The following is a 12,926-nucleotide window of genomic DNA, read 5'->3' as shown; positions in this document are numbered from 1 at the left end:
TTTGTGATTTTTATCACTTCATGAGGTTTAAAAATGAACAAAAGGACTCCACAGTTGTGTACTTAAACATCTGATGGGATGGGATGGACTTAAACTTGACATTTAAGGACTAATCATTGTCAGCATAACCCATTACTGCATGATAATCCTTGTATAATCGTTTCCAGCGTGTCAGTGTTCCAGTGTGTCTTTGTTGTCATGTGAAAAACCTCATATGTGCAGGTTAAGTTTGTTTGTCCCAGGGTGCACAAAACATAATCCTTATTGATTTGACATTGAAGTCAAAATTGGGGAAGTACATTAGTCTGAGGTGGGATGTGTTTCAATATCCACTTTCAGCAGAAGAAGGGTATCATAAGCTCATTTTTATCAGTTATTTCATTGCAGTTTACAAAGAATATAAGTCGTGAATCTTGTAAGAACCAGCTTAAACCCATTCTGCCACAGTGAACAGGTCCTTTCTCTCCTCTCTGTTTACACATCAGGTAAAGGGCTTTGAAGAAGCATTGGAACCATTAACCCCTTTTTTTTAAGTATTAGACTTTTGTTTATACAGGAAAGGTTTACTGAACTAATAATGACAAAACCTTTTTAAACTGCACATTTAAAAGTGCTTCATATGGTTGGAACAGATCGAAACATTTCAGGATTGTGGGGAATAAAATCAGGCAACTAAGAAAAATATATCAAGAGATTAAATTAAAAGAAAAACAATTAAGAATTAGATTTGACATGTTGGCAAAAAAACACTGTTACAAAACTGAGTAAACTGTGACACAAGATGTTGCTTATTCAGGAGAATTATTGTAGTGCTCAAAAATGAACAAGATGGTAACTTGAAAATGTGTTTGTTTGTTGGGGACCAAATAAATGAGTGGTATTAATTTTTTTTTTTTTTACAACTTTATTTGATGCTCATCACTGCTGAATCCATGTTGGTGAACACTTGTATTGTAAATATTGACCTGTAAATAATTTGGAAATGTACAAATGTGTGTCATGTTCACATTATGAACGCTCATATTATTTATCCAGCTGATTATTTTACTGATTTACTTTTTGTCCAATTAGTTTGATTTTTTTTGAGTGGCTGAAGCACTTTTATCTTAGTCGACCTTCAACATGTGATGTTGAACAAACTGAGCCTTTGATTATCTTCACTAATTCAGTAATTGACACTTTACTTGCCACTAAGTTGACATTAATTTTCCTACCATCCTTTTGAAGTGTGTGCAAATCAGCTGTTCATTATTATTATTATTATTATTATGAAGCATGAATTTATATGGACCTAAAATAAGATAAACATTGTGATTCCACAGTCAAACTGTCTTGTTGTCTCTACTCTATGTAGTCATATATGTGATTACAGAGTTTTGCATTTGGTACAAATACCAAAGTCCAAGGAAGACACACACACACACACACACACACACACACACACACACACACACACACCTAACACATTCCAATTCTACACAACAGTGACATTTCAGAGAAAAAAAAACAATTTCTGATGTATTTGAAGGAGCCATTGATACTTCAAACCCTTACCTTTATTCAAATGGGATTTACTTTTTTATCATCGTGCCAGCCAGGCAATTCATCAAAGCACGTTTCTCAAAGAGAGCAGAAAAACTAGCATTTTAGTTCATTATGATTATTCATATTACTGGTTTATGTAAAAAAAAAAAAAAAAAAAAAAAAAAAAATATATATATATATATATATATATATATATATATATATATATATATTTATATATTGTAAAATATCTTAATTAGTATTTGTATAAAAACAGTTGGTGTTGGGGTCATAATGTATGTCATTTTTCTTATTGATCTCTGCTGTTTTTTGTATTTGTTTCTTGCCATAATAAGTTATTATGACGGAGATTGACAGAACACAATCAGTAAGTATCCAAGCATCTGGCTGCTTGTTAGAGTTCATCTGCATGATGTCTCTCTTCTTCTTATACTTAATAAATGCACTGTTGTGGTCTGACAGAAGGTTTTGCATTGCAGCCTCATAACAAACTACAGTGCAGCAGTTATGTAACAACAAAAAGCTTGTTTTGCACTAAGTCTGTCAGATACAAAGCCTAATTTTAAGATATTAAATGTTTTATGATTGTATTGCTTTTTAAAGAAAGCCTTTAACAAGCATCTGAAAGCCACCAGCATCCTCCAGCTGACAGAGGAAAGGTCAAAAAAGTCAACTGAACAGCGGCGCATGCTGCCCTTTTTTGTTGCCCCTTAATGATTGGCTGTAGTTCCAAAGAAACAAAAATAGAGGCAGAAAATCTATAACCAACATTAGTCAGCTTCTCCCTGGAGAAGCAGTGCACTGACTCTCCATCACTTCTTTTCTATCGGTTGTATTTATAATATTCTCTCCCTGAATCCTCCTCTTGTTTCCTTTTCTCTGTCTCTGAATATCCTTTTCATAACATCTGTATCCTCCTCGTTTTTTGTTTTCTCCCTCTGCCACCCTCTTAGTTTATTGTCTGCTTTCACTGTATTTCCTTTTTTCCACCCCCACTCTTTATCTCTGCTGACATTTTCAGTCCAGTGACTTCAGACACAAACTGCACAGACTGTATTATTCTTGTTGCACTGCTAATCTGCTCTGTGCTAGAGACAAAGCGTTGCCTGAGCCAGCTCATTAACAAGCCATTGTTCGCTCTCCCTGAGCCAATGCTAGTCCTGTTACTGATAATATAAACTCCTACTTCCTTTATAAAAGCAAATTAAATGCAAACAGAAGACGGTTGCACTTGACTGGGCGGGCTAGTATCATTTTAGAAAGCTAACACAGCCCACATCAGATGATGAATGCCGAGGGTAGGAACAGTTCATAAAGGCGTATGCTGAGGAATGATAATGACATGAGTTTTAAAAAGGAAACTGTCTTACACAATACATGGTGTGTGCGTGGATTTGCATTTTACAAAACATTCTGAAAGGAACTGTCTGAGTCTCATTTAATGATAACAAATGTCTTTATTTGGAGATGTTTTTGAGCACTGTGAAGCAACATAACATGTCACCCAAACACATACTATCAGAGACCCTGCACATGCTACTGAGCTCAAACTTTAAACATCGCTCTGTTCCTCTTCCGTTAGCTTCATGTTTGTGTTTCTGAAACATCTCAAGCCTAAGATCATCTTCTCACTTTCCTTTAATCTGTTGCACAACTAAAAACGCTTCTTCATCAAGTTCTATATGTGCACGTTTGCACAGAGAGACATGGAATAATTGCAGTAAAGATTCTGTTACACTTTTACATTTCATGATGGTGTTTGAGGCCCATTGGAGTTCCAAGTGAATGCTGGGCCTTGTTGTCAATCTAAAACTCTTGCCATTTAATTTTTTCCCAGACAAGGTACATGTTATTTTTTCAAAGAAGGAAAGAAAAACAAATAAAGTATAATCCCTGGAATGAACTTTATTAAAAACCAGGCTAAAGGCAGTTCACTATGCCTTCATTTTTGCATTTTTGTCATTTATCAAGTATACAGTGTGTTGTCTAAAGATGTATACTGGTGTTTCCTTTTAACATAGCTGAAATGTTCAACATATTGTTTCTTTATATAGGCTTAGCTTATACATCCTACTAGTAGTGGTAGAAAAATGTCATTTTTTGTATCATATTTCTATTCATTTTTATATCGTTTCTAACGTTGCCTTTTTCCAGGTTACATGATGTCCTGCTGGTGCTGTGTGGACTCGCTGACAACCTGAGGAGGAAACAAGAGGTATTGTAAATTGATAGGAAGAACAAAAAAACACATGCATTACCTATGTGAAGGACTGCAGAGTGTTGGATACAATACGTGAGAGTATTTTATATTTATAGAAAAGTATTGTTTGGAGTGAAGTGCTGTGCAAGGAGAACAGTCGACAAAGAAACCTGAAAGCCTGTGCTTGATGTTACAATTCTCAACTAAGTGTCTAAACAGGGTTGATGCAAACTTTAGGATTTCAGCCATAACTATAGAGACTGCTTTAGTGTCTTTATAGGGTCCATGCTTTAATGGCCACATGCAACATTTAGCCTATTTTAGTCAAGGAAATACTAAGGTGGTGGATAAATGAAACAGAAATGCAAGTTTCTCATAAAAACTTGTCATTTTTGAAGTGAAAAGGTAATAAAAAGTTGGGATACTGGAATGAGACTTACAGAACGGGCACTAGCGCCCTGGCACAAAGAAAACTTCATCTGGATAAGAGTATAACAATCAAAATAAAATCTTAATATCTAAGATGAATAGATGTAGGGATCATATTGCAGTGGGTGTAATGACTGAAAAGCATAATATTTGCAGTATAAATAAAGAATAAAGAATGTTTGCACGTATATCTATGATTATGTGTGTGTGTTTGCAAACCTCGCCATCGCGGGTCTCGATGGTCTTGATGAGCACCGTCTTCTTGGAGTGAAGCTCTGAGGAGCGCTGGTGCTGTGACTCAGGACTGGTCTCTGTTAAAAACACATTCATTCAGCTATTATTCTTTTTCAGACAATCAGCTTTGCTTCAGCTACACCAAGTTCATTCACTGTTAAGACTTTCATTCAGCGTTGCTCCTAAGAGGATTATTTGGCCTTGAACAACCTGATGGAACAATGAAACAGTGTGTGCAGCTGCTGTGACTGCCACTTAGTATTATCAAACTCATACTCAAAGTCAGTGGCTGTAATGAATCAGGTCTGTACCTAATACATCACCTTAAATTACTGCTCACAGTTTCATTTAAGCAGAACGAAGGGAGGTACTAGAGATTAATTACAGATCTGGACTGTTAATACATCAAGTGAATGGGCCGATTTGTGTGATTATTGATGTAAGCCTTGCGGATGATTGCCTCTGTGAATTATGGCATGACAAATGTCGCCACACAGTGGTCAAAACGTGTCACTGCAGCATGCAAGATGCAATGGCCTCAGAATAGCAGCTGCCATATACAGTCAGAGGCTATAATTAGTCCTTTTTATCCCCTCTATTGGCTCATCTGGAATGTGAGATGGATTGTGTTGGTCTGTGAAGCGAGCAATGTGTGTGTTGGTTTCCTACCTCTGAATCCAATGGAGGAATAAGCAGACTGTGCAGGCACATTGGTAGTGATCCTGCAAAAAAGGAAACACACAGGATTAAGAGCTAGTGATGTTGGGAAGATATAATAATACAAACTACACATTAATGACATCCATTGAGTCCCTCAGTGAAAACAGATTTGTTGTAAAACTTTTAAAACGTGTTTGTGCCCACCTCTATTTAAATTTACATAATGTTTCTTAAGGCTGTGAGGGTTTTGTAATAGAATCATTAAGGTTTTCTCTTTTTCTCTTATCGAAGTTGTGTTTCACGCATAAATTGTACAATATGTATGGCATGGCATGGTATGGCATGGCATGGTATGGTAAAGTATGGTATGGTATGGTTTGGTATGGTATGCTATGCTATGCTATGCTATGCTATGCTATGGAATGGTATGGTATGGTATGGTATGGTATGGTATGGTATGATATGGAATGGCATGTTATGGTACGCTATGCTATGCTATGCTATGCTATGCTATGCTATGGTATGGTATGCTATGGTACACTCACCTGCTCTCCTCTCCCTCCAACAGCTTGCGGTAGGTGGCGATCTCAATATCAAGGGCCATCTTCACATTGAGAAGGTCCTGGTACTCCCTCATGTGACGAGCCATATCATCCTTTAAATTGAGACATTACACTATTATCGTCTTTTTTAAAGCTTTCTAACAAACACAAAAGCAACTTAACAAACTGCCCAAAAGGACAAAAGATTGAACAAAAACCATTCGTATTTGTAAAAGCTGAAATATCACACACTGTTCCAATTGCGAGTTTCAGTTGGACTCAAGTTTTCTGTCAATTGTAATAAAAATCAGTGATGTAGAGGCTCGATCAACAAGCTATATGCAATGATTATCACCAGAGTAAAAGGAAGAATTAGCCTAGTTACTGAGCATTTGTTGTGTTTTTACTGATACTACTGTACCTTCCCCTTAATTGAACAATATTGATAATAGTTTGATGCTAAGAATACTAGCCAGGAGAGCAAATAACTGGTCTAAATACAAAAAAGGTCGCAATCTTCAGGTTCCATCTGTGCATGTTCCAGCCACTGTCTAATATGAACAGCGATAAAGATAATAACCTTCATCTTAGCAATTTCCTCCTCCATCCGCATGATAGAATCCTGGTAACCAGAAGCCTCGCGGCCTGTACGGTCCTCCATTTCTCTCATCTGGCGCAGCAGAGACTCGTTCTAGATGGGACAGAGAGGAGATGTTAGAGGTGGAACAGAGGGGGCTGAACAGAATGATAAGAAATGTGGGTTTTGACAGAAACATATCATAAATGGTATGAACAACAGTTCTTACAGTTCCCTTGAGTGAGTCGATCTCACAGGTGTAGGACTGGATCTGGTGTCTGAACTCCATGCTCTCCTGCTTGGCCGTACGCAGAGCATCATTGTTCTTATTCACAGCCTGGCTCAGATCAGACACCTGAGGACAGAAGGGATGAGGATTAGCAGAGCAATAGCTACAGTAAAAGGGACTTTGTTTTTATGAGTTAGTGTTTGTGTCTACCTTTGACTTGTACCATTCTTCAGCATCTGCAATGTTCTTGGCAGCGATGCCCTCATACTGAATGCGGATGTCCCTCAGAGCAGCAGTCAGGTCGGGTTTGGACATGTCCATCTGGACCTGCACCTGACTGTCCTGCATCTGACTCTGCAGCTCACGGATCTCCTGCAAAATTGTAAATAAAAAGATTATAGTTATAATAGCCATCAGAACGGCTATAGATATTGAACCTTAAAAGGGGCCAGAGTTGACAAAAAGTAAAGTGCTGAGGGGTTAGACATTTACATCCTATGTAAGGTCAGGTAAGGAATGTGTGAACAAAACGTATTGATTTAAGAAGAGAAGTAGTATATTGTTTAAAACAACAAAATCTGCATTTAACCCTTGTTAAAACAAACTGGGTTTAATGTTCTTTGATGACAGACAGAACTGATCAAGGCCAAGAAAATACAAATAAAATGATCTTCTAAGAAATAATATTATTAAGGAATGACATTAGCTCTGAATAGTGCATTTACAGTCAGAGGCCGCATTTCCTGTTTCTCTTCAGCTGTCCTAAAGGTCAAAAAGGCCCTAAAAAATGTAAAAGGAACGCTAAAGGTACGTATTTGGCCGCTGAAAAAAGGGGGTTTATTAGAAAAAGATGAAGAAATAGAGTGCCTAATTCTTGTTAAAAACTTTTTTTAAATCAATCATGACACTTTGCATACTAATTTCTAATTAGATCTAACAAAAAAAAAAGGTTCATACTTTAATCAACATAATGAGGGGAGGGCGTCTGAAATCCAGATAATGACTTTAAAACATCCACAAACTTGTTCAGTGAAGCAACTATATTGAAATATTATAACAAATAAATGTATGGCACAGGGCTTTAGCTGGTTAGTTCCAAAAAAAAGTTATAAATAGCTTTTACATCTGTTCGGATCCACACACACACACATGCACACACACATACAGCAGCTGACATGCTCTCTTCAACCAATCAGCAGTTCTGCATTTCTGAGAGGTCAAACTCTTGGAATAGGGGGGAGAAATGACAGGAAGGGGACCTCAACTGTGCTGCCATGTCTGAGTGTGTAACTCACTATGTCCTTTGATGTCTGCTGTGGGTGACTGAGCACTAATGGAACCAGCTGCAACTACAGTTACATTTGTATGCAGAAAAGACAGTGCATGTAAATATAAATATAAATGTATATTTTTGTCCATGGGTGTGTGTTGGTGTGAAATATTTGATAACTTAAAGATAGCTGTGTGCCCACAGAGGTTTAAATATATCTGAGTTACAGAATAGCAGAGATGATACAGTACACACCACCCTACTGACATACATGCTGTAGGTGTGGTGACCAGACAGATTTGATAGACAGATCAACATACCTCCTCATGGATCTTCTTCAGGAAGGCAATCTCCTCTTGCAGACTCTCAATGCGTCTCTCCAGGTCCAGCCTGGCCAGAGTGGCATTGTCTACATCCTGGATACAAACACCCAAACAGAAAAAAACAATATAAGGACAGAAAGGGTAAAAAGGTGCAGGCAGAAAATGAAATTAAGAGACAGAAAGTTTGAATATAGAAGTGTCAGGTAGAACAAGGAATGAGAGGAAAGAAAGTTGAGAAGACAAGAGGGAAAGTTGAGCGAGGATGGAGTTGTTTCATAATTTTTTTTTTGTCGTGGTTCTGAGAACAAAATGACAAAGAATTGAGATCTAACATCGGGGTTTCTTTTAATGGAAAAAAAGAAGACGTACGCCTCTGAAAGCAGAGAGGTTGTGCTCAGCCTCTTCCTTCTGTTGAACCTCCTCCTGCAGTCTGGAGAGGAGGAAGAAAAACAAAAGAAGAAAAGAGGGGGAAACAAAAAGAAAGTTAACGGCAAACAGCTGTGTTTGAGAGATGGCTCCTTTCTCCAGGGACCAATTATTACAGAGATCATCTAGTTACCACCTCTCACTCCTACATCCTCCTGCTCTCTGTTCTTTTAGGCTGCTGATAAAGTTACAAGAATAGAACCAGCTAGACAATGACACATCAAAGTTGAACTTTTATTTGCATATCTACACACACACACACACACACACACACACACACACACACACACACACACACACAACCACTTGTGCTCTTTTGGTCTTGAAGCTGTAGTGCAGCTGCTGGCATAGAGTCACAAGGGTAACAGTGAGAAAGGATCAAATGTCTGCCCTCGACTAGAACTTCTTTCAAAGTTATACCTCCCAATTTACAGTGAACAACTGAAAAAATGTATGAAAAGTGCACGTGTGCAATGTATGTATACCAATATTTTGTTTGAACATCTTTAAACTGATTGACTTATTGATCAATTAATAGGATTTTATTGTCAGACCACCCAAAGCGGCCCCATTTAAAACATACAAATTAAAGACAAGATACAAACATTTGACACAAATTCAAAAACCGAACAAATATTCAAAGGCCTTCAACGTGCTTTGACTTGTGATTCAACTCCATATTCAACTGGGGTTTAGCCAATGCTGAGCAGGAAATAGCTATTTGTTTTTACGATTTATAAATGTAGCTGCTTTGCTTTAGATGCTTTCCATATATTCTGCAGGAATTATGTGTGTATCTGTGTGTGTGTGTGTGTGTGTGTGTGTGTGTGTGTGTGTGTGTGTGTGTGTGTGTGTGTGTGTGTGTGTGTGTGTGTGTGTGTGGGTGTGTGTGAGTGTCAGAGTGTAACTGTTGGCAGGGCAGGATGTCTCTGTGTGCTTTTTGATCTCAGCGGGAGCAGCAGGTGCTTTGGCAGACTTCAGTCACTGCTGCAGGCAACAAATTAAAGATGGCTGATGGAGAGAAACTAAGTGGCTGTGTATGCCGTGTGTATGTGCATGTACGCGTGTGTGAGAGTGTGTCTGTGTGTGTGAATTGGCAGTTCCAACTGTGTTTTTTATTTGCAGCTAAATTTAAGTGATGTTGCTTGCCATTGCAGCAACATAAATTTTAAATTCAAAGAGCCAACCAAGTAGCTACAAACAGACTATTGAGAAAAACACCCACATCACAGCTCTCCCCCTGTCTCTCTCTGTCTGTGTTTCACCCACACACAAAACTCACACATAGCTAACAAACACATGTACAGATAAGTATGAGAAGATGTTTGTATTTTCTGGAGGTCTGTTCCTTTTATCTTAGCTTACTCTGACTTAAGATTCACAAAATAACAGACTGTGAATGTGTTCATCTACTTGTCCATCTGTCTGAAACTATATCAGTCTGTCTGCCTGCCTCAACTTTATTCCTGTGGGCCAGCCAGTCTCTCTCTCTCTCTCTCTCTCTCTCTCTCTCTCTCTCTCTCCATCGTCTCTGCAATGTCTCTTGTGAATAAATTATAAAACACCGTTGTAAAAAGCTGTTGGACTGTAACAGTTACTGAAGCGGAGCTGTTCTCAGACTGCTTCCTCCAAAAGAGAAGAGAAGCCCTCTGGAAATCAGATACTTGTCTCTGATGCCACTTTTACATCTTTGATACAACTCATTATTCTTCTACCTTCCATTTTTTTGTTTCAATTTATTTTCCTTTAACTTCCAGTATTATGTTTATCTGTTTTTCCGATGTAGACCAGTAGTTGTAAACCTACAGTTCGAGTCCCCCATAGTGGCCGCAAGAGAAATGTGAGGGGTCATTTGATGGTTTACCAATTTGAAAGATGTACTTTCTTTTCTGATTAACAGATTTCCACTTCTGTTTAAGTTTAATTTAAAAACTTGTCTTTTATATTCTAGCTTTATGAGTTTAAAAAAATCACTCGCTCACTTACAACTCATACATTAAAAAAACACAACAGTTGTTTGCTTTGCTTTAAAGGCTCGTGACATAATACATTGACAACTGTTTTTAAAGACAGTTGTTCCGACCAATAATAGAAGTCTCATGTAACAGAGACAAAGTCTAAACTATTCAGTTGCTGTTTGTCTTTCTGGAACAGTTGCTGGCTACTTTCAAAGCCCCTCTGTTGATAAAACAGCATCATGTGTTCTTCACCTGTTTTAATCATTCATCCACACTCTTAAGCATTATTTTAAATATGGTATCCATTGATACACTCCGTCTATCCAATTATTTCACCATACTGTAACTTACCTGAGCTTGAGTTTCTGCAGGTCATCAGCCAGGTTGTCTCTCTCCACCTCCACTCGGGCCCGCTGGTTGGACATAGCCTCAATTTGCCTCCTCAACTCCCTCATCTCCTCTTCATACATCTCAGCGACGCGCCCATGCCCCTCGCGGCCCCTCAAGTTCTCAATCTCCACGGTCAACGCTGCATTCTGCTGTTCCAGGAAACGCACCTTCTCGATGTAGCTGGCAAAGCGGTCGTTGAGGTGCTGGAGCTCGACCTTCTCATTGGTCCTTGTGTTGAGGAAGTCCTGGTTCATGGCATCAGCCAGGTTGAAGTCAAGTTTCTCGCCTGCATAGCTGCGCATCGCCTTAGAGGAACCAAAGCCTGCTCCACCAGCTCCAGAGGAAACCCTGTAGCTAGAATAGGAGGGGATACTGGTGTTCTTCACCTCATAGATTCTTGAGGACATCTGGCTTGAGGAGCTGCGACCACCTCCTCCGACAGAGGAGAAGAGAGAGGACATCGGGGTTGAGCCGACGCCTGAGCCGAAGGTGCGGCGGTAGGAGGAGGCGGACTGGGCCGAGGAGGAGTAGGACTTGCTCATGGCTGGTACTTTGTTTGGTTGTCTTGTGGTCTTGATGGAGTGTTTCAAAGTGCTGAGACCCAACTGTCCCACTGGGCAACTGGGAGGGATCCGGAGTGAAGAAATGCCAGACCCCAAGCACAGCTATATGTAGATGTACCACACCCACTACTATCTGGACCCCTCCTCTCAATTCACCCACTCTGCACTGCTAATACCTAATACTCCACCCCCTCCACTGTACAGCAACCCCATCTGTCCTCAGTTGATTGCTTTGCCCGCTTTCTGAAACTATTCCTGAGCATGGGGAGGGGGGGGGGAACTATTTGATAAGATTTCTCCTTGGTTAGAGTTGGTTGGTAAGATGTCAAATAAACTAAAAAAAAATGTAATCCATTCCTACTCCCGCTACTTTTATCTACTTAGCTTAAAACTGTAAATGAGCATTCATGGTGCTAGGGACACTATTGAAAAAAATTAACTGTTAAAAAGAATATTTTAAGGAGCCAGACCTCCAAAGTTGGGATCAGAAACGGAATGCCTTTTTGACTTTTACCAATGTGATTCCATAATTTGTCATTTATTTTTGCCTCTAAAATACGTACAATTGGACTGAATTGAGTTAGTCATCTCCTCATAGCTTTTAGAAACAAAAACATGCAGTCAAATACAGTTTTGTGGATCCGTTTATGTGTCTTGGAATAACATCTATTATTCTCCAGGCATTTTCTCGATATCCCCCCCCACCCCCCCACCCTCCCTCCAGCAACTCATCTTTCCTCCAGCCCCTCTTCTGTTCTCATTCCTCTACCCACGTCGCGCCTGTTGCCAGCCCCCAATTCAGCTGTCGGAGGGTCTAATTTCAACTGCTGGAAGGGTGTGTGTGTGTGTTTGTGTGTGTGTGTTCTTGGTTGGATCCTAATCAAGTGAGTTGTTGAGTAAGTCAGTGTCTGCGGTTGTAGTAGAGAAAGTATATGCTTATCTATTAACACTGTCTGTTTATAACATCCAGAAAGAAAAGAATCCACTGGGGAGCTACAGTCTATAGGTCAAGACACCAAAATAGATCATATCTTATTTATATCCACTTCGAAATAGCTTCACATGTTTCAAATAGCTTAAGCACATACTTTTTCGCTCAGTGTATGCAAGTTTAATGTTGGCAAAGGAACTAGATCATTAAAAGGACAAATTCTTGGCACGGGATTTATCTTTTATAAAGTTTGATTCACTATCCTGCCAACAGCTGTAGATATACAACAGAGTTATGTATTTACCCTTGGTTACGTAAGGAGCAACACAGCATGACTGATAGCGCTGTTGCCAGGAAGGTCACTCACACTCTTCAATTTGTCATACGGCCTCTCACCTAGGCTCACAAGCACGAAGCGTGAATGTTCAAATCATAGTTCAACGATGCAAATGTAATCCTTTACGCAGATGATCAGTTGATGTCCTATCCTAATTATTCGGCTAGATGTTAAAATGATTAGGTAGAGTTGCTTATTTGCTGTTTGTTGGTGGGCAGTTAGCATACAGTAGGCTAGTTGGTAAATAAATGGCCAACTGCTTCTGGAATAGCTCGAATTCAACTTTCATAGAAAACACAAAGGCCATGATGT

General features: G+C 39.2%; 1 protein-coding gene across 1 annotated transcript; it reads right to left on the bottom strand.

Moving 5' to 3' along the window:
- Positions 1 to 2,982: 2,982 nt before the first annotated feature.
- Positions 2,983 to 11,438, bottom strand: desma (desmin a). The gene is made up of 10 exons (XM_061054243.1): positions 10,745 to 11,438; positions 8,379 to 8,439; positions 8,007 to 8,102; positions 6,627 to 6,788; positions 6,417 to 6,542; positions 6,191 to 6,301; positions 5,614 to 5,723; positions 5,078 to 5,130; positions 4,394 to 4,485; positions 2,983 to 3,742 (listed from the first exon to the last, which is right to left on the bottom strand). The coding sequence occupies exons 1-10, from the start codon at positions 11,323 to 11,325 to the stop codon at positions 3,701 to 3,703; spliced, it is 1,434 nt and encodes a 477-aa protein (XP_060910226.1). The 5' UTR covers positions 11,326 to 11,438; the 3' UTR covers positions 2,983 to 3,700.
- Positions 11,439 to 12,926: the final 1,488 nt, after the last annotated feature.

The sequence above is a fragment of the Labrus mixtus genome, chromosome 13, assembly GCF_963584025.1.
Source record: "Labrus mixtus chromosome 13, fLabMix1.1, whole genome shotgun sequence".
Classification (NCBI taxonomy): Eukaryota; Metazoa; Chordata; class Actinopteri; order Labriformes; family Labridae; genus Labrus; species Labrus mixtus.
Note: the sequence above shows the minus strand (reverse complement) of the source record. Positions and strands in the feature narration are given on the sequence as shown.

Coding starts and splice junctions, on each gene's coding strand:
- desma (XM_061054243.1), bottom strand. CDS start 11,325: ATGAGCAAGTCCTACTCCTCCTCGGCCCAGTCCGCCTCCTCCTACCGC. Junction 8,440..10,744: donor CTGCAGAAACTCAAGCTCAG/GTAAGTTACAGT, acceptor CCTCCTCTCCAG/ACTGCAGGAGGAGGTTCAAC. Junction 3,743..4,393: donor TCGAGACCCGCGATGGCGAG/GTTTGCAAACAC, acceptor TTTCCTCCTCAG/GTTGTCAGCGAGTCCACACA.